Source organism: Scyliorhinus torazame, chromosome 13 (genome assembly GCF_047496885.1).
Source record: "Scyliorhinus torazame isolate Kashiwa2021f chromosome 13, sScyTor2.1, whole genome shotgun sequence".
NCBI lineage: Eukaryota > Metazoa > Chordata > Chondrichthyes > Carcharhiniformes > Scyliorhinidae > Scyliorhinus > Scyliorhinus torazame.
The window spans coordinates 28,571,828-28,593,312 of record NC_092719.1 but is presented as its reverse complement, the minus strand read 5'-3'; the positions used below and the strand labels follow the sequence as shown (position 1 = coordinate 28,593,312).

Sequence of the window (21,485 nt, the reverse complement as noted above, 5' to 3'; positions counted from 1 at the left end):
GTCGGGATAAAGAGAATGTTCTCTGGTTGCTGGGATGTGGTGTCCCCCAGCAACTATATACTTGAGGCTCAGCCTTTCCCCATCTTCATCAATGACTTGGAGGAAGGAATAAAGAGTTATATCTGGAAGTTTGCAGTTAATGCCACATTGGGAGGCACAGTAGGTCTTTAAATGGAGAGAGCAGAAAGTATAAAAGGGCATGGGACAGACTGAATGTACATAACTAAAACGGATAGGAGTTCAGTGTGGAGAAGTGTGAGATCATCCACTTTCGATCTGAGCCTTGGGGTGAGACTAGGAGCAGTAAAGGAGCAAAGAGATTTAGGTATCACTATATTTCCTGCCAACATAAGATAGCCAACGATACCCATCTGAGTATGCGCAGAAAACCAATGACGTAATTTGAAGAAGACACCATGCCGGTTCGATTGTACTCAGATTCTGAAGTCATTAGGCCAGTTTCTGAGCTCCATGTCAGGGGGGATAGTCTGCGTGCAGTATTCCCACAATTTTCAGAGATCGGGTGGGAGAGGCTTCTGATCCACCCAGTGACAGCCACAATTCCGGATTACAAACTCCCACGTTTGCAGCTCCGGGGCTTCTCCCCGGTGACAGGCCTGGATTGAAGAGAAGAGGCTCCGGAGTGGGAGATCCTGAAACTGTGGGGAAACTTGGCAACCGTGTCCATTACCCGGTGGATCAGAAACCTCCCATCCCGATCCCCCGCTCCATTCCCCTCCCCTCTGTCCCACCGAAGGTTGTTTTAATCACCGTGTTGAGTAGTTGCTTGACGAGCTTCTCTGCTTCTGGTCACTGCCTGCTCCATTGCTCTTAGTAATGTCACGGAGTAAGATAGTACAGTTACGCTGCACTGCATTTAAAGCAAACACAGCCATTAGCTATCTAGATACACAACTCATTAAAAACAAATGCATAGATTCAAAAATAAATCAGACTGGTTGGAATGTGGAACGTGGAACTCTTTGCCACAGATGGTTGTGGGGACCAAATCAGTGAGTGTCCCTAAGACAGTGATAGACAGGTTCTTGATTAATAAGGGGATCAGGGGTTACAGGGAGAATGCAGGAGAATAGGGAATGGCGGAGCAGACTTGATGGGCCGAATGGCCTAATTCTGCTCCTATGTCTTATGGTCATTTAAAAAATAAATTTAGAGTACCCAATTATTTTTTTTTCCAATTAAGGGGCAATTTAGCGTGGCCAATCCATCTAAATCTTTGGGTTGTGGGGGTGAAACCCACACAGACATGGGGAGAATGTGAAAACTCCGCGTGGACAGTGGCCCAGGGCCGGGATTCGAACCCGGGTCCTCAGCGCCACAGTCCCAGTGCTAACCACTGTGCCACATGCCGCCCAGTATGTTTTATGGTCTTAATAATAATTATAATAATCTTCATTATTGTCACAAGTAGCCTTACATTAGCACGGCAATGAAGTTGCTGTGCAAATCCCCTAGTTGTCACACTCCGGCGCCTGTTCGGGTACACTGAGGGAGAATTCAGAATGTCCAATTCATCTAAGAGGCATGTCTTTAGGGATTTGTGGGAGGAAACCGGAGCACCCGTAGGAAACCCCCGCAGACACGGGGAGAACATGTAGACTCCGCACAGACAGTGACCCAAGTGGGAATCGAACCCGGGACCCTGGCGCTGTGAAGCGATGTGGGCTTAAGTGGGTGCTCTTTCCAAGAGCCAGTGCAGACTCGATGGGCCGAATGGCCTCCTTCTGCACTGAAAATTCCATGAATTCTATGATAACAGAGCAGAGAGGAAATCCGGGACTCCTTCGCCGATGGGGCTTGTGGATACCGGAGGTCAATTTAAATTTTCAAAACTGAAACTCATGGGTATTTTTGAGTGCGAGCATCAAAGAACATGGAACATGGAGTTTGTGGTGATTATATATCTGTGTAGGTGCAATACAACTGAGCAAGCACGAGAGGGAGCACGGGAGAGGTACATAGACACATGAACAGGAAGTCAGGACACACTTCACAGCAACGGGAGCTGGTAGCAAGACACAAACAGGCAGCACAGATGTAACAAGTTAAGCACTGAAGAGAGAATGAATTCACAATAAAGCATCAACTTCAACTTCAAGACTGCGAGTGTTATTAGTACACAAGGAACAACACAGAGTTGAGGTCTGGATTAGCCATGATCTGAGTGAATGGCGGAATAGGATCGAGGGACTGAATGGCTAAGCTGGAATGGAGTGGGAGACAATGAGTAGACAAGTGTTTTTGCCGCAGGAGCAGGGGGCTATCCCCAGAGGACAACTGATACCAGCTTGGGGGGTGGGGGGGTGCCACTCTTGTCTCCCCCGGAGCCAAAGCCGGAGGATGCCAGCTCTTGTGACCCGGAATGGGAATGCTGAGCCTTGAGTTCACTGAGAGGTCACACTCACTCTTAGCAAGTCTTGTATTTTGGTTGGTTGTTTTATTTTTAAACCTTCTTCCTCCTGCCCCAGGTATTTTGACCCTCAGCTGCCTGACCAGGCTGCAGGATGAAAACCTGTGGGCAGGCCTCTGCCTGGAGCTGGGCCTTCAGAGGCATCTAGAGAGTCAAAATATTTCCTTTATTATCCCTTGAAGGAGGTGGAGGGACACTCTAGCTGCACTGCTCTGCATTGGCTGCTGGAGGTGGGTGTGGAGGCGGTGTGCTGCGTACTGCCAGTCCCTGGGCATGGTGACTGCAAAGCTCGGGTTTGTCTTTTCCCCCCTCATTACTAGTATGGCAGGGGGGTGGGCACGGGAGCAATAGGTCAGAAGGTGAGAGCATTGAGGGAGAACTAGGGAATAGGGACAGTGGGGCTCTGAGGCAGAGCAGACAGGGAAAAGTTGCTGAACACAGCGGGTCTGGTGGCCTGAAGTGCATATGTTTTAATGCAAGAAGTATTACGGGTAGGGCAGATGAACTTAGAGCTTGGATTAGTACTTGGAACTATGATGTTGTTGCCATTACAGAGACCTGGTTGAGGCAGGATTGGCAGCTAAACGTTCCAGGATTTAGATGTTTCAGGCGGGATAGAGGGGGATGTAAAAGGGGAGGCGGAGTTGCGCTACTGGTTCGGGAGAATATCACAGCTGTACTGCGGGAGGACACCTCAGAGGGCAGTGAGGCTATATGGGTAGAGATCAGGAATAAGAAGGGTGCAGTCACAATGTTGGGGGTTTACTACAGGCCTCCCAACAGCCAGCGGGAGATAGAGGAGCAGATAGGTAGACAGATTTTGGAAAAGAATAAAAACAACAGGGTTGTGGTGATGGGAGACTTCAACTTCCCCAATATTGACTGGGACTCACTTAGTGCCAGGGGCTTAGACGGGGCGGAGTTTGTAAGGAGCATCCAGGAGGGCTTCTTAAAACAATATGTAGACAGTCCAACTAGGGAAGGGGCGGTACTGGATCTGGTATTGGGGAATGAGCCCGGCCAGGTGGTAGATGTTTCAGTAGGGGAGCATTTCGGTAACAGTGACCACAATTCAGTAAGTTTTAAAGTACTGGTGGACAAGGATAAGAGTGGTCCTAGGATGAATATGCTAAATTGGGGGAAGGCTAATTATAACAATATTAGGCGGGAACTGAAGAACATAGATTGGGGGCGGATGTTTGAGGGCAAATCAACATCTGACATTTGGGAGGCTTTCAAGTGTCAGTTGAAAAGAATTCAGGACCGGCATGTTCCTGTGAGGAAGAAGGATAAATACGGCAATTTTCGGGAACCTTGGATAACGAGAGATATTGTAGGCCTCGTCAAAAAGAAAAAGGAGGCATTTGTCAGGGCCAAAAGGCTGGGAACAGACGAAGCCTGCGTGGAATATAAGGAAAGTAGGAAGGAACTTATGCAAGGAGTCAGGAGGGCTAGAAGGGGTCACGAAAAGTCATTGGCAAATAGGGTTAAGGAAAATCCCAAGGCTTTTTACACGTACATAAAAAGCAAGAGGGTAGCCAGGGCAAGGGTTGGCCCACTGAAGGATAAGCAAGGGAATCTATGTGTGGAGCCAGAGGAAATGGGCGAGGTACTAAATGAATACTTTGCATCAGTATTCACCAAAGAGAAGAAATTGGTAGATGTTGAGTCTGGAGAAGGGTGTGTAGATAGCCTGGGTCACATTGAGATCCAAAAAGACGAGGTGTTGGGTGTCTTAAAAAATATTAAGGTAGATAAGTCCCCAGGGCCTGATGGGATCTACCCCAGAATACTGAAGGAGGCTGGAGAGGAAATTGCTGAGGCCTTGACAGAAATCTTTGGATCCTCACTGTCTTCAAGGGATGTCCCGGAGGACTGGAGAATAGCCAATGTTGTTCCTCTGTTTAAGAAGGGTAGCAAGGATAATCCAGGGAACTACAGGCCGGTGAGCCTTACTTCAGTGGTAGGGAAATTACTGGAGAGAATTCTTCGAGACAGGATCTACTCCCATTTGGAAGCAAATGGACGTATTAGTGAGAGGCAGCATGGTTTTGTGAAGGGGAGGTCGTGTCTCACTAACAGTTTTTCGAGGAGGTCACTAAGATGATTGATGCAGGTAGGGCAGTGGATGTTGTCTATATGGACTTCAGTAAGGCCTTTGACAAGGTCCCTCATGGTAGACTAGTACAAAAGGTGACGTCACACGGGATCAGGGGTGAGCTGGCAAGATGGATACAGAACTGGCTAGGTCATAGAAGGCAGAGAGTAGCAATGGAAGGATGCTTTTCTAATTGGAGGGCTGTGACCAGTGGTGTTCCACAGGGACCAGTGCTGGGACCTTTGCTCTTTGTAGTATATATAAATGATTTGGAGGAAAATGTAACTGGTCTGATTAGTAAGTTTGCAGACGACACAAAGGTTGGTGGAATTGCGGATAGCGATGAGGACTGTCAGAGGATACAGCAGGATTTAGATTGTTTGGAGACTTGGGCGGAGAGATGGCAGATGGAGTTTAATCCGGACAAATGTGAGGTAATGCATTTTGGAAGGTCTCATGCAGGTAGGGAATATACAGTGAATGGTAGAACCCTCAAGAGTATTGAAAGTCAAAGAGATCTAGGAGTACAGGTCTACAGGTCACTGAAAGGGGCAACACAGGTGGAGAAGGTAGTCAAGAAGGTATACGGCATGCTTGCCTTCATTGGCTGGGGAATTGAGTATAAGAATTGGCAAGTCATGTTGCAGCTGTATAGAACCTTAGTTAGGCCACACTTGGAGTATAGTGTTCAATTCTGGTCGCCACACTACCAGAAGGATGTGGAGGCTTTAGAGAGGGTGCAGAAGAGATTTACCAGAATGTTGCCTGGTATGGAGGGCATTAGCTATGAGGAGTGGTTGAATAAACTTGGTTTGTTCTCACTGGATCGAAGGAGGTTGAGGGGAGACCTGATAGACGTCTACAAAATTATGAGGGGCATAGACAGAGTGGATAGTCAGAGGCTTTTCCCCAGGGTAGAGGGGTCAATTACTAGGGGGCATAGGTTTAAGGTGAGAGGGGCAAGGTTTAGAGTAGATGTACGAGGCAAGTTTTTTACGCAGAGGGTAGTGGGTGCCTGGAACTCGCTACCGGAGGAGGTGGTGGAAGCAGGGACGATAGTGACATTTAAGGGGCATCTTGACAAATACATGAATAGGATGGGAATAGAGGGATACGGACCCAGGAAGTGTAGAAGATTGTAGTTTAGTCGGGCAGCATGGTCGGCACGGGCTTGGAGGGCCGAAGGGCCTGTTCCTGTGCTGTACATTTCTTTGTTCTTTGTATTAGTCTGATGGTCGACTATTTTACCAATTCGTGTTGCAGAACGCAGCCTCTTTCACTGAGATGGAGAGTCCAACCTCGTCCTATCAGAAGACTACGCCAGTGGAAGCTGGTGAGTTTGGTGCCAGGGTCCCTGAGTCAACCTCGAGATGTTGCCAAGTTGGTTCTGTCAACAGATGACCATAGTGTTCCCTCTCCCTGTGCCACTGTTCCCTCTCCCTGCTCCAGTGTTCCCTCTCCCTGTGCCACTGTTCCCTCTCCCTGCTCCAGTGTTCCCTCTCCCTGCCCCAGTGTTCCCTCTCCCTGCGCCAGTGTTCCCTCTCCCTGCACCAGTGTTCCCTCTCCCTGCGCCAGTGTTCCCTCTCCCTGCGCCAGTGTTCCCTCTCCCTGCGCCAGTGTTCCCTCTCCCTGCGCCAGTGTTCCCTCTCCCTGCGCCAGTGTTCCCTCTCCCTGCGCCAGTGTTCCCTCTCCCTGCGCCAGTGTTCCCTCTCCCTGCGCCAGTGTTCCCTCTCCCGCTGTCCATATTTTTTTGGTCCTTTATCCTCACTCTGCTGTGAACTGATTTTAACATCCAGTGTACTCTGTGTTGCCGTCTCTTTGTCCCGGACTTAGTCTGCGCTGTGATCTCCACCAATGTTTCTTCCTCCCTCCAACCTGTTTACCATCTCTCTTTGTTCTTCCTCTTTCTTTAAATTGCTGACTCACTTGGCTGGTCTCTATCTTCTAATCTCGCTCCTCTCTACGTCTCCCTCCTCCCGGAATCTCCTGCCTCTACTTGTGTGAATTTCTCAATCCTTTTTCTCTTTCTCTCACTGTTTTTCTCTCATTCCACCTTTCTCCCTCCCTCTCTCGTTCTTTCTCTCTCCTCCCCTTTCCGTCGGTCTCTCATTCTTTCCCCCTCTCTCTCTGTCTCTCTCCCCCGTTCGTCTCTCTCCATTACTGTCACTTTCCCTCTCTCTGTGTTTCTATCCGCAGTAGGCAGTGGTGCTAGCAGTTTGAAGTCGAGGTTTGAGAACATGGCCAAAGCCAGTGAAGACGAGAACAGGAAGAGAGCAGAAGATGAGCGAGCTCGAAGGCAGGTCCGAGAGAAACAGGAGCGGGAGGAGGCACACAGGAAGCAGCAGGTGAGTAGGTGGGTGAGAGCGGGTAACTCGCTGGATTAGCTTTGGCGGGGCCACGACACCGACATCGCTCTGTCCTAACGCTGCTCCAAACAAGAGTCCGACAGGAAGATGTGTTCATCACCTCAATCTGGTTTTGTGAGGAAGACGTAGACTTGCAGCACCTGCCTGCCTCGTGTCCCGTACTGTCGAGAGGCCTTCCCCTATATTCATGAACACTGTTAGAGAAGGATTTAAAGTCACTGTGTCAAAAATGAGAGTTCCAGGCATAGTCTTCAAGGAGAAAACACAGTGTGCGCTGTATTCACAATGTGCTGGATGTATGAATTTTACATCCACCTGAGAGAGCAACTGAGTATAACATCTTATTTGAAAGACAGCTCTCCAACAGCACTGTCTCCCCGACCGTGCAGCCGTCCAACAGCACTGTTTCTCTGACAGTGCAGCCCTCCGACAGCACTGTCCCTCTGACAGTGCAGCCCTCCGACAGCACTGTCTCCCCGACAGTGCAGCCCTCCAACAGCACTGTCTCCCCGACAGTGCAGCCGTCCAACAGCACTGTTTCTCTGACAGTGCAGCCCTCCGACAGCACTGTCTCTCTGACAGTGCAGCCCTCCAACAGCACTGTCCCTCTGACAGTGCAGCCGTCCAACAGCACTGTCTCGCTGACAGTGCAGCCCTCCAACAGCACTGTCTCTCTGACAGTGCAGCCCTCCGACAGCACTGTCTCGCTGACAGTGCAGCCGTCCAACAGCACTGTCTCTCTGACAGTGCAGCCCTCCAACAGCACTGTCTCGCTGACAGTGCAGCCCTCCAACAGCACTGTCTCGCTGACAGTGCAGCCCTCCAACAGCACTGTCTCTCTGACAGTGCAGCCCTCCAACATCACTGTCTCTCTCACAGTGCAGCCCTCCAACAGCACTGTCTCTCTGACAGTGCAGCCCTCCAACATCACTGTCTCTCTCACAGTGCAGCCCTCCAACAGCACTGTCCCTCTGACAGTGCAGCCGTCCAACAGCACTGTCCCTCTGACAGTGCAGCCCTCCAACAGCACTGTCTCCCCGACAGTGCAGCCGTCCAACAGCACTGCCACCCTGACAGTGCAGCCCTCCGACAGCACTGTTTCTCTGACAGTGCAGCCGTCCAACAGCACTGTCTCTCTGACAGTGCAGCCCTCCAACAGCACTGTCTCCCCGACAGTGCAGCCCTCCGACAGCACTGTTTCTCTGACAGTGCAGCCCTCCATCAGCACTGTCCCTCTGACAGTGCAGCCCTCCATCAGCACTGTCCCTCTGACAGTGCAGCCCTCCAACAGCACTGTCCCTCTGACAGTGCAGCCCTCCAACAGCACTGTCCCTCTGACAGTGCAGCCCTCCAACAGCACTGTCTCTCTGACAGTGCAGCCCTCCATCAGCACTGTCTCCCCGACAGTGCAGCCCTCCAACAGCACTGTCTCCCCGACAGTGCAGCCCTCCAACAGCACTGTCCCTCTGACAGTGCAGCCCTCCAACAGCACTGTCCCTCTGACAGTGCAGCCCTCCAACAGCACTGTCCCTCTGACAGTGCAGCCCTCCAACAGCACTGTCTCGCTGACAGTGCAGCCCTCCAACAACACTGTCCCTCTGACAGTGCAGCCCTCCAACAGCACTGTCTCTCTGACAGTGCAGCCCTCCAACAGCACTGTCCCTCTGACAGTGCAGCCCTCCAACAGCACTGTCCCTCTGACAGTGCAGCCCTCCAACAGCACTGTCTCTCTGACAGTGCAGCCCTCCAACAGCACTGTCCCTCTGACAGTGCAGCCCTCCAACAGCACTGTCTCACTGACAGTGCAGCCCTCCAACAGCACTGTCTCACTGACAGTGCAGCCCTCCAACAGCACTGTCTCCCCGACAGTGCAGCCCTCCAACAGCACTGTCTCTCTGACAGTTCAGCCCTCTGACAGCACTGTTTCTCTGACAGTGCAGCCGTCCAACAGCACTGTCTCCCTCGCAGTGCAGCCCTCCGACGGCACTGTCTCTCTCACAGTGCAGCCCTCCAATAGCACTGTCTCCCCGACAGTGCAGCCCTCCAACAGCACTGTCTCTCTGACAGTGCAGCCCTCCAACAGCACTGTCCCTCTGACAGTGCAGCCCTCCAACAGCACTGTCTCGCTGACAGTGCAGCCCTCCAACAGCACTGTCTCTCTGACAGTTCAGCCCTCTGACAGCACTGTCTCTCTGACAGTGCAGCCCTCCAACAACACTGTCTCTCTGACAGTTCAGCCCTCTGACAGCACTGTTTCTCTGACAGTGCAGCCGTCCAACAGCACTGTCTCCCTCGCAGTGCAGCCCTCCAACAGCACTGTCTCCCCGACAGTGCAGCCCTCCAACAGCACTGTCTCTCTGACAGTTCAGCCCTCTGACAGCACTGTCTCTCTGACAGTGCAGCCCTCCAACAACACTGTCTCTCTGACAGTTCAGCCCTCTGACAGCACTGTTTCTCTGACAGTGCAGCCGTCCAACAGCACTGTCTCCCTCGCAGTGCAGCCCTCCGACAGCACTGTCTCTCTCACAGTGCAGCCCTCCAACAGCACTGTCCCTCTGACAGTGCAGCCCTCCGACAGCACTGTCCCTCTGACAGTGCAGCCCTCCAACAGCACTGTCTCCCCGACAGTGCAGCCCTCCAACAGCACTGTCTCCCCGACAGTGCAGCCCTCCAACAGCACTGTCTCTCTGACAGTGCAGCCCTCCAACAACACTGTCCCTCTGACAGTGCAGCCCTCCGACAGCACTGTCTCTCTGACAGTGCAGCCCTCCGACAACACTGTCCCTCTGACAGTGCAGCCCTCCAACAACACTGTCCCTCTGACAGTGCAGCCCTCCGACAGCACTGTTCCTCTGACAGTGCAGCCCTCCGACAGCACTGTCCCTCTGACAGTGCAGCCCTCCGACAACACTGTCCCTCTGACAGTGCAGCCCTCCAACAACACTGTCACCCTGACAGTGCAGCCCTCCGACAGCACTGTCCCTCTGACAGTGCAGCCCTCCGACAGCACTGTCCCTCTGACAGTGCAGCCCTCCAACAGCACTGTCTCGCTGACAGTGCAGCCCTCCAACAGCACTGTCTCCCCGACAGTGCAGCCCTCCGACAGCACTGTCTCTCTGACAGTGCAGCCCTCCAACAGCACTGCCACCCTGACAGTGCAGCCCTCCAACAGCACTGTCTCTCTGACAGTGCAGCCCTCCAACAGAACTGTCTCGCTGACAGTGCAGCCCTCCAACAGCACTGTCCCTCTGACAGTGCAGCCCTCCGACAGCACCGTCCCTCTGACAGTGCAGCCCTCCAACAACACTGTCCCTCTGACAGTGTATCCCTCCAACAGCACTGTCTCGCTGACAGTGCAGCCCTCCAACAGCACTGTCTCCCCGACAGTGCAGCCCTCCGACAGCACTGTCTCTCTGACAGTGCAGCCCTCCAACAGAACTGTCTCGCTGACAGTGCAGCCCTCCGACAGCACTGTCCCTCTGACAGTGCAGCCCTCCGACAGCACTGTCTCTCTGACAGTGCAGCCCTCCAACAGCACTGTCTCTCTGACAGTGCAGCCCTCCAACAGCACTGTCTCACTGACAGTGCAGCCCTCCAACAGCACTGTCTCGCTGACAGTGCAGCCCTCCGACAGCACTGTCTCTCTCACAGTGCAGCCCTCCAACAGCACTGTCTCTCAGACAGTGCAGCCCTCCGACAGCACTGTCTCTCTCACAGTGCAGTACTGTCCCTCTAACAGTGCTGTACTACCTCAGTACTGATCCTGTGGCAGTGCAGCTCTCCCTCAGTTCTGTCCCTCTGACAGTGCAGCTCTCCCTCAGTACGGTCCCTCGGACAGTGCAGCTCTCCCTCAGTACTGTCCCTCTAACAGTGCTGTACTACCTCAGTACTGATCCTGTGGCAGTGCAGCTCTCCCACAGTACTGTCCCTCAGACAGTGCAGCGCTACCTCAGTTCTGTCCCTCTGACAGTGCAGCTCTCCCTCAGTATGGTCCCTCGGACAGTGCAGCTCTCCCTCAGTACTGTCCCTCTGACAGTGCAGCTCTCCCTCAGTATGGTCCCTCGGACAGTGCAGCTCTCCCTCAGTACTGTCCCTCTGACAGTGCAGCTCTCCCTCAGTATGGTCCCTCGGACAGTGCAGCTCTCCCTCAGTACTATCCCTCTGACAGTGCAGCACTCCCTCAGTACTGTTCCTCCCACAGATTAGCACTCCCTCAGTACTATCCCTCTGACAGTGCAGCGCTCCCTCAGTACTGCCCCTCTGACAGTGCAGCACTCCCTCAGTACTGCCCTTCTGAAAGTGCAGTACTACCTCAGTACTGATCCTGTGGCAGTGCAGCTCTCCCTCAGTACTGTCCCTCTGACAGTGCAGCGCTCCCTCTGTTCTGTCCCTCTGACAGTGCAGCTCTCCCTCAGTACGGTCCCTCTGACAGTGCAGCACTCCCTTAGTTCTGTCCCTCTGACAGTGCAGCACTCCCTTAGTTCTGTCCCTCTGACAGTGCAGCTCTCCCTCAGTATGGTCCCTCGGACAAAATAGCTCTCCTTCATACTGTCTGTCTAACAGTGCAGCTCTCCCTCAGTACTGTCCCTCTGACAGTGCAGCTCTCCGTCAGTACTGTCCCTCTGACAGTCAGCTCTCCCGATGTACTGTCCCTCTGACAGTGCATCTCTCCCTCAGCACTGTCCCTCTAACAGTGCTGTACTACCTCAGTACTGATCCTGTGGCAGTGCAGCTCTCCCTCAGTACTGTCCCTCAGACAGTGCAGCGCTCCCTCAGTTTTGTCCCTCTGACAGTGCAGCTCTCCCTCAATACGGTCCCTCGGACAGTGCAGCTCTCCCTCATTACGGTCCCTCGGACAGTGCAGCTCTCCCTCAGTACTGTCCCTCTGACAGTGCAGCTCTCCCTCAGTACTGTCCCTCTGACAGTGCAGCTCTCCCTTAGTTCTGTCCCTCTGACAGTGCAGCTCTCCCTCAGTTCTGTCCCTCTGACAGTGCAGCTCTCCCTCAGTTCTGTCCCTCTGACAGTGCAGCTCTCCCTCAGTATGGTCCCTCGGACAGTGCAGCTCTCCCTCAGTACTGTCCCTCTGACAGTGTAGCTCTCCCTCAGTATGGTCCCCAAGACAATGCAGCTCTCCCTCAGTACTGACCCTCTGACAGTGCAGCTCTCCCTCAGTACTGTCCCTCTGACAGTGTAGCTCTCCCTCAGTATGGTCCCCAAGACAATGCAGCTCTCCCTCAGTTCTGTCCCTCGGGCAGTGCAGCTCTCCCTCAGTTTTGTCCCTCTGACAGTGCAGCTCTCCCTCAGTTCTGTCCCTCTGACAGTGCAGCTCTCCCTCAGTATGGTCCCACGGACAGTGCAGCTCTCCCTCAGTACTGTCCCTCTGACAGTGTAGCTCTCCCTCAGTATGGTCCCCAAGACAATGCAGCTCTCCCTCAGTACTGACCCTCTGACAGTGCAGCTCTCCCTCAGTACTGACCCTCTGACAGTGTAGCTCTCCCTCAGTATGGTCCCCAAGACAATGCAGCTCTCCCTCAGTTCTGTCCCTCGGACAGTGCAGCTCTCCCTCAGTTTTGTCCCTCTGACAGTGCAGCTCTCCCTCAGTACTGACCCTCTGTCAGTGCAGCTCTCCCTCAGTACTGTCCCTCTGACAGTGTAGCTCTCCCTCAGTATGGTCCCCAAGACAATGCAGCTCTCCCTCAGTTCTGTCCCTCGGACAGTGCAGCTCTCCCTCAGTTTTGTCCCTCTGACAGTGCAGCTCTCCCTCAGTTCTGTCCCTCTGACAGTGCAGCTCTCCGTCAGTACTGTCCCTCTGACAGTGCAGCTCTCCCTCAGTATGGTCCCACGGACAGTGCAGCCTGCTCTGGGAATAGTCTCTGGACTGAAACTTTAACCCACGGCCTGCTGACTGAGTAAAGGGAGTGCTCCTTCTGGTTCACGCTGATCCTCAGTACACACAGCGAGGAGAGCAAAAGCTAATTAGTTATGACTCGTATCATCAACTCAATTTCACTGTTTACCCTTAGAGCAGGTGTATACGGCCCTCTGTCTCTGCAGTATTGAGGACCTGGGATTGAATGGTCAGATAGGTATCTGCAAGTTTGTTCAATGAGTGGCTGCGCTGTACTGATCAGGGTCAACCAAATTTCAGTCATTGGCCTCTGCCAAGTTAGCTGGTCTCCATCAAAGCAGTGGGAGAGTGGGGTGGAGGGTGCCCTTAGCTCAGGAGGACCAAGAGAAGAAAGAGTATTGAGCATCGTAGAAAAGGTCAAATAGAGAGACAGTGAATGAAATTGGTGAATGATAGAAAAGCTCGAGTTGAGAGGTCATCAATCAGAGGAGATGGGAACTGATCGCTTGTACGATGCAGTTGGGCTCAAAGGAGTCCTCAAAGCTTGACCTTTGACCCCCTTTCTCTCACAGGAGCGATTGAAGCAGGAGAAAGAGGCAGGAGGACCAGAACCCGAAAGGACCAATCAGCCTCCACCAGTTCCTCGGACCAGAGGTCAGAAACCAGTAAACAAACCGGAGCCAGAGCCAGAACTACAGCCAGAGGCAGAACCGGAACCGGAGCCAGAACCGGAGCCAAAACTACAGCCAGAACCGGAACCGGAGCCAGAAGACGCCCCTATCTATGATGATCCTGACACTTACTGTGAGGTAAAGGGCTCTGATCAGCAGTGATTGAAAGTCAAAGCACAATATTATTACAAAGAAGCTCCCAGTCACCATGCTAACTCAGCAAAAAAAACACTATTTTGCACCCAATCAGCAATTGAAGACCACAGGATGGCAGCTCTGGGACATGGAGAAACGCACTGACCCTACATTTGTGGCACTCCACTAAAGTGTCACCCATTGTGGATACACAGCAGAGGGAGCTTTACTCTGTATCTAACCCTGTGCTGCACCTTCCCTGGGACAGTATAGAGGGAGCTTTGCTCTGTATCTAACCCCATGCTGCATCTTCCCTGGGCGAGTTTGGGACAGTGTAAAGGGAGCTTTACTCTGTATCTTACCCCGTGCTGCACCTTCTCTGGGAGAGTTTGGGACAGTGTAGAGGGAGCTTTACTCTGTATCTTACCCCGTGCTGCACCTTCTCTGGGAGAGTTTGGGACAGTGTAGAGGGAGCTTTACTCTGTATCTTACCCCGTGCTGCACCTTCTCTGGGAGAGTTTGGGACAGTGTAAAGGGAGCTTTACTCTGTATCTTACCCCGTGCTGCATCTTCCCTGGGCGAGTTTGGGACAGTGTAAAGGGAGCTTTACTCTGTATCTAACCCCATGCTGCACCTTCCCTGGGAGAGTTTGGGACAGTGTAAAGGGAGCTTTACTCTGTATCTTACCCCGTGCTGCACCTTCCCTGGGAGAGTTTGGGACAGTGTAAAGGGAGCTTTACTCTGTATCTTACCCCGTGCTGCACCTTCCCTGGGAGAGTTTGGGACAGTGTAAAGGGAGCTTTACTCTGTATCTTACCCCGTGCTGCATCTTCCCTGGGAGAGTTTGGGACAGTGTAAAGGGAGCTTTACTCTGTATTTCACCCCATGCTGCACCTTCTCTGGGAGAGCTTGGGACAGTGTAAAGGGAGCTTTACTCTGTATCTTACCCCGTGCTGCACCTTCCCTGGGAGAGTTTGTTAGGACAGTGTAGAGGGATCTTTACTCTGTATCTAACCTTATGCTGTACCTCCCTGGGAGAGTTTGTGACATTGTAGAGGGAATTTTATTCTGTATCTAACCCCACACTGAACCTTTCCTGGGAGAATTTAATGGGATAGTGTAAGAGAACTTTAGTCTGTATTTAACCCCATTCTGTATCTGTCCTGGGAATGTTTGAACGGGACAGTGTATCATAGAATCCCTGCAGTGCAGAAGGAGGCCATCGACCCATCGAGTCTGCACTGACCCTCTGAAAGAGCTCTCCACCTAGGCCCATGCTCCACCCCATCACCCAGTAATCCCACGTAGGGGTGTAGAGGGAGCTTTACTATTCATAACAGAAATTAATGATTTAGATGAGGGAAACTAAATGTAATGTCTCCAAATTTGCAGATGACATAAAGCTGGGTGGGAGGGGTGAGCTGTGAGGAGAATGCAGAGATGTTTCACTGTGTTTTGGACAAGCTGAGAGAGTGGGCAAATAAATGGCAGATGCAGTATAATGTGAACCTGCCCTGGGGATGTTTGATTCAACAATGCAGAGGGACCTTCACTACAACAATAGCAACAACTTTCACCATTAATCTAATAAAACACCCAAAGCACTTCTCTTGGGAATTATAAGACAAAATATAACACTGAGCTACATAAAGAGGTAACAGGGCAGTTTTAAGAGTCTTAAAGGAGGAATATGGGGTCGAGAGAGGGAGAATTGAGAGAAGGAATTGCAGCCCATACAGCGCAGGACATGCCCCCCAATGATGGAAATGATTCAAATTACAGAAATGAGGTGAGTGGGGAAGGGGTTTCCAGGGATTTCACTGCAGATAAGGAAATGGGAATTTGGTGGGGGTGGAGTGAGGGGTTGCTGCATTGCTTCATCCCAAAAAGAGGAAGCCTAAACCTTCTTTTGTGAGGCCAATGGGAACACCCCTACACCTGGAGTACTGTGCTCAGTGTTGGTCCCCTTATTTGAGGAGGAATGTAGTGGCATTGGAGGCAGCTAGGAGAAGGTTCACTCGGTTGTTTCCAGAGATGAGGGGTTCATCTTATGACGAGTGATTGAGCAGTTTAGGCCTATTGTCTCTCGAGTTTGGACTGGGGTGAGCACAGTAAGAAGTCTTACAACACCAGGTTAAAGTCCAACAGGTTTGTTTCAAATCACTAGCTATCGGAGCACAGCTCCTTCCTCAGGTGACTCTGTCTCTAACCCCATGCTGTACCTCCTTGGGAGAGTTTGGGACGATGTAGAGGGAGTTTTATTCTGTATGTAACCCCATGCTGAACCTAAGATAATAAAAGGGATTGACAAAGTAGATATCGAGCGGATTCTTCCTCTTGTGGGGCAATCTAGGAGGGAGACATCGTTTTTGGATAAGGGATAGTAGATTGAAAACAGTGATGAGGAGAAATTACTTCTCTCAAAGGCTTATGAATCTGTGAAATTCACTATCCCAGAGTGCAGTGGATGTCAGGACTATGAGTAAATTTAAGTAGGAGATGGACAGATTTTTACTTCGTAATGGGTTGAAGGGTTATGGAGAGGGGGCAGGAAAGTGGGTTGAGACCGAGAGGAGATCAGCCATTATTGTATTGAATGGCCAAGTGGGCTCAAGGGGCTGAATTGCTGCTCCTGGTTCTGATGTTCTTTCTGGATCCACAAAACGAAATGTTTAACCAGCTGGTCACGACTTCCTGTCACCCGGTTGGGAAATGCGCCCTCACCAAGGCCAGAGTTAAAATGGAGGTGATGGCACCAAATCTTAGTGCTTGTATTTTCCAGCAGAGGTCCTGGGTGAGGAACAGGAGTCCTGACTGGGTACCCCGCTCAGGCACCCCTCAGTGGAGAGCTGTTACAGCGGAGCCAAATTCCAGCCTGGCCAATTTTGGGCGACTGTGATATTTGACTACCAATTACCTGCCTGTCCATTGTTCTTCTCATTGTAGGAGGGGAATGATGACGACTATGAAAACATTGTGGAATTACCTCAGCAGCCCGCCCCGAAGGAAGAGGTGGGCCATCAGGAAGACTATGAGGAGCTGGCACCATGCCAGGAAGTGGCCGAAGCTGGTGAGATACTCCCACTAACTCCTGAAGTGTCATCTGTATGGGTGTAAGGGACATATGCTGCTGAACTATGCAGTGGGGGAAAGTGGGTTTGAGGAGATGGGAAGAAGTTGGATCGGAATTATTGGGGGTATGGAGAGAAATACGGTTGGGGATACGGGGAGGAGATGGGATTGGGGATATGGGGCAAAGGTGGCGTCGGAGAATATATAGATAAGTATAATTGGGGGATATGGAGGAAAGGCAGGTAGAAGGGTTGAACAGTGGTCAGAAAGTGGGTAGGTGCAGTTAAAATGATAAAAATTAGACCTCTTTCATCTCATCCTGCTGCTAAAAATCTTCCTGTTGCAATTTGTCCACAGATACAGAGAATATTTATGACATTGCAGATAATGGTCTGACGGCGGTTGCTTTGTACGATTACCAAGGAGGTAGGTCAGCAGTGGGAAATAAATGCATTTGCGAGCAATATATTCGGCACAGTTCATCCCAGCTTAGCTTCCACTGCCCAGTCCCTGGTGGAGTCGAGGGTAGAAACCTGCTCCCTGCAGTGTGACAGTGCTCCTCCATGCCATCACTCAATTGGCTGCCTGTAGGAGGAGCAGTGAATCACTCAGTCCCTCCACCCTCTTCACCCATTTTACTAGATCTTGGCTGGTTTGTACTTCGACTTTTTGTCCACCTTTCCCCCACGTTTCTTGATACCTCGCCTCATCAAAATCTGTAATCTCAGTCTTGTAATTTTCAAGTGACCTCCAGCCTTCTGGGAGAAAGTTCCAGAAAGTCTTTGGGTGGAAAAAGGTGTTGCCTAATTTTGATCCTGAATGGTTTAATACTAATTTCCAGTTCATGTCCAGGTCTTCTGGATTCCAGTCATTTAGCTAGCATGAGCTTTGGAGCTTAAATTATGAGGACAGGTTGTATCAACTAGTTTGCATTTCCTCAGTTGTTGTAGAAGACTAAGGCGTAATTGAAGTGTTTAAGAGTAATAAAGGAGTTGAGAGGGTAGACGGAGGGAAATTGTTTTCCCTGCCAATTTCAGAACAAGAGTCAGAATTTTACACTCTCGGAGCGGGCGCGTGCCTGACCTGATGTCGGGTGTAATTGTGTGAGAACAAGTCAGGCACACATCCCAACAATGTTGCGCTGAATTACAGTCAGCAGGTGCACGCATAAGTTGGAAACATGCCTGCTGTCAATTAAACTGTCAATTAAGTCCATTAAATAGGCATTTGCCTGCAATTTCCCATGGCCCGTGTGATTCAGCAGTTGGCAAACAGACCACATGGACAGGGAGCCATCCCATTCTTAATTGAAACTCAATTCAGGGTGGGATAAAAGTCCAAACTGATTGATCCTCAGAGAAGGAAACTTAGTTGATCTAAGCTTGTATGTGACTCCAGTGACTTGAGCCAATTTGATTCCTCCACGTGATATCAAGAAACTCCTAAAAGCACTGGATACGACAAAGCCAATGAGCCCGGAAAACAGTCCTGGCTGTAGTGCTGAGCTGACCTTAACATCAAGGTGTCATTTGACCAAGTGTGGCATCAAGGAACTCTTTAAAAATGAAGTCAGTGGAAATGGAGGAAAACTCTCTGCTGGGAGTCATTCCTAACCCACAGGATTATGGTCATGTTGAAGGTCAATCATCTCGGCAATCTCCCCAAGTCCACCATCTTCAGCTGTTTCATCAATGACCCTTCTATCATAACATCAGAAATGGGGATGCTCACTGATGTTGCACGGTGTTCAGTTCCATTCACAGCTCCTCAGATACTGAAGCAGTCAGTACTAACATGCAGTAAGATCTGGGCAACTTTCTGATCAGTGACATTTGCACCATACAACTGCCAAGCAATGGCCATCTCTAACAAGGAATAATTTAACCAACTTCCACTGGCTTTCAACATGACTACCATCAGTGAGTCTACCATCATTAACATTCCGGGGGTACTACTGACAGAAACCTAACCAGACCAACCAGATAAATACTGTGGCTACACGAGGAGGTCAGAGGCTGGATATTCTATGGAAAATAACTCAACTTCTGAATCCCCAGATCCTTTCCACTATTTGCTGACCCTGACAGTGATGCCACTATGCCACAATTTGTTTTAAATTAAAATAAAGGACTACTCTAGTTTCTATTAATCATTTTGCATTTCAAAAACCTCAGTTATATCATTGGTTAACTTCCCAAACTCATGAATTACAAGCCATGTTTATGCAATCTGTCCTTATAATTGAACAGTTTTGGCCCTGGTATCATTCTGGTGAATCTGCACTGTACCACCTGCAAGCCCTTTATATCCTTCCTGAGGTTTGGATGCCCAGAACTGAATGCAGTATCACAAATGGCATCTGACCAAGGCATCATTTCCTTCCATTTGTAATCATACGTTACCTATCACAATCTGCCCTTCAGTATAATTGGCGCTGGTGCCTTAGCCCCATGCAGTTCATCATCCACAACGTAATCTTGTATCTTTGTTACATGTCCAGTCCTCAAAACCACCTTTACTACACACCTAGCCCCCAATAAAGCACTGTTACAATCTATCCGTCATTGCCAGCAGTGAGTAGCGCTCTTGTCCCTGAGTTCGGTGTTAAGGTTGAGATTCACTGAGGAGAGCTGCAACCATCAGAGGTGTAGTCCTTCAGATGAGATGCCGAACTGAGGGTTCCATCTGCTCTCCCCGGCGGACGGAAAGGAAGAAAGAAAGTTTTTGAAAGGCTTGCTGTTATATCATCCCTTGCAAGTTCTCGGGATGTCCTGAGGAACTTCACAGCTAATGAAGGATCTTAGTAAGTGTTGTTACTGTGGTAATGCAAAAGAACCCCCAGCACTATTCAAAATAGAGCAGGGGTGACCTGGCCAATAGGTTTACCTCAACTGACACCATGAAAACAAATTATTTGTTCATTATAATTATAATTATAAGGCGCTTGTGGAACCTTCCAGTGCACAGTGCCCGCGTTATAACAGTGACTACACTTTGAAGGCTGACCGTGAGGCAATTTGGGCATCCTGAGGTTTGGAGAGGGGCTATATCAATGCAAATCTGTCTTCAAGAGTCCAAAAAAAAAATCACCTGCTGCTCCCTGTCCCCCATAGCAAAGTGTTCAGCTCTGTGCCACATTCTCAAAGGCTCTCAGCTTCGATATTCACCATTGATTCTTTTTAAATGTGTTACAGAGGGCAGCGATGAAATCTCTTTTGATCCTGAGGACATCATCACAAACATCGAGATGATTGACGAGGGCTGGTGGCAGGGGCAATGTCATGGCAAAACTGGGGTCTTCCCAGCCAATTATGTGAAGCTACAGCAGTGAGCAGTCACCAATCACATTGGAGTTCACTTCACACCTCTCCATAAATACCAAACCTTTGGACACGGAATTTAAAACTGTTTAAGGTGTCAATTAGTTTGTACTTGGCAAGCATGAATCATTTGTTTTCTCTCTCATTGAAACCAAAATCTTGCTGTTCCCAAAATTGAAACCCAAATCTTGCTGTTCCCAAAATTGGAACAGTCGCTATACTGAAATGGACATCCCAGCACAGTGGGTGTTCAGCCCCTCGCTGTGTGCTAATGTTAACCCTTTAGCCAGAGTTGCCTGCTCTAATACCATTTCCCTGTATCGTGTTATATTTTTACCGTTGCAAATTCTAACCGAATTGCCAAACTTGCCGGATCGGCCGAGGAAGAAAATGCCTCGGCTTTCCGCTTGCATTTCTTGCATTCTGCAAATTGGCCCTGTTTGGACTTGCTCACCGCAAACTAAACTGGTGGATACTCAGCTACGAGTAATCAAGTTTTTAATTATGTCAGGCACACTGCAGCCCACTCTTGCCTAATGGTCCTCGATAAAATATCTCCTCGAACTATTCCTCATTCAGATACAGCAGTACAATTGGTGAATGGACATTGTGATATGATTTGTTGCTAATCGGCTTTGTTGTTCCACCCACCTTTTATCTTCAAGGCACTAAGTATGGTCAACAGGGTGACCAATTGTCCTGTATTTTAAGGGAATGTCCATTGTTTTGACTGTCCTGTTTCCCTTAAGTTTCTTATTTTTAGGACAGCCTATGAGACATTGAGCCTGGGAGTCCCCTCTTGCCTTTTGCTCATTGTGTATTTGGTGAATATGCATACTGTGGCCCTCAGCCACCGGCGGGAGTGATGATCACCACCAGCATACCCTCACCTGACCCTAGTCCTGCAGTCCAAGTATCCCTTATTTGACAAAAAATTGTTCACCCTGACAGTCAAACTTTCCTTTTGACTTTTCCTTACTAATTGGTTGCCATGACATGGACTGCAGATGTTCTCTAAATTACTATATTGTCCCTGACTCTACGGCCCATCAACCTGACACAATCAACTGGCCATGTTGCAGTAGGCCATTTCTTAATTACTGCTGAACCCGATAGCAGCAGTTTGCCTTAACCCTTCACTGGTGGAGCCTTCGTGATGATGACAGATACCTTTTATGGACAAATACAAACCATGACCCATATTGCAGAATTATTCCAACTAACAAAACTACCTGTGGAGCTGTGTCGTTTGCTCACAAAACTCACCAAAATGCTAGAATTATGTGCTGACTCTGCATAAGCTAAATAAAAATGTTCAAATTCTCATTTAATTCCTTTATAAATGTGATTTTGGTCTCGGCCTCATTGGCACCTTGTAGTAAATTGCTCATGTTTTCTTAACGCTTTGTGTGAAAATATTTCCTCTCGTTTCTTCCTTTGTTCCCACAGTGATGATCCTCAGCCTCGTGCTCGATTCACCAATGAATGGCATATTCCCACTCTTCTGTAGTAGTGAAAAGCCTTTGTTATTCCTGTGAGCCCTG

At 50.1% G+C, this 21,485-nt stretch overlaps 1 protein-coding gene across 3 annotated transcripts in view; it reads left to right on the top strand.

Annotated features, from left to right (window-relative positions):
* LOC140387912 (src substrate cortactin-like) overlaps positions 1-21,272 on the top strand; it is a 108,125-nt gene extending 86,853 nt beyond the window's left edge. For 2 of the 3 annotated variants that reach the window (XM_072471218.1, XM_072471220.1), the window contains exons 11-16: positions 5,793-5,862; positions 6,726-6,874; positions 13,316-13,552; positions 16,496-16,619; positions 16,979-17,047; positions 19,816-21,272. In XM_072471218.1, the coding sequence (XP_072327319.1) occupies positions 5,793-5,862; positions 6,726-6,874; positions 13,316-13,552; positions 16,496-16,619; positions 16,979-17,047; positions 19,816-19,952 (786 nt within the window). In that variant the 3' untranslated portion in view covers positions 19,953-21,272. The remainder of the gene's footprint in view (positions 1-5,792; positions 5,863-6,725; positions 6,875-13,315; positions 13,553-16,495; positions 16,620-16,978; positions 17,048-19,815) is intronic. The other variant, XM_072471219.1, reaches the window with a different exon arrangement.
* The last annotated feature ends 213 nt before the right edge of the window (positions 21,273-21,485 follow it).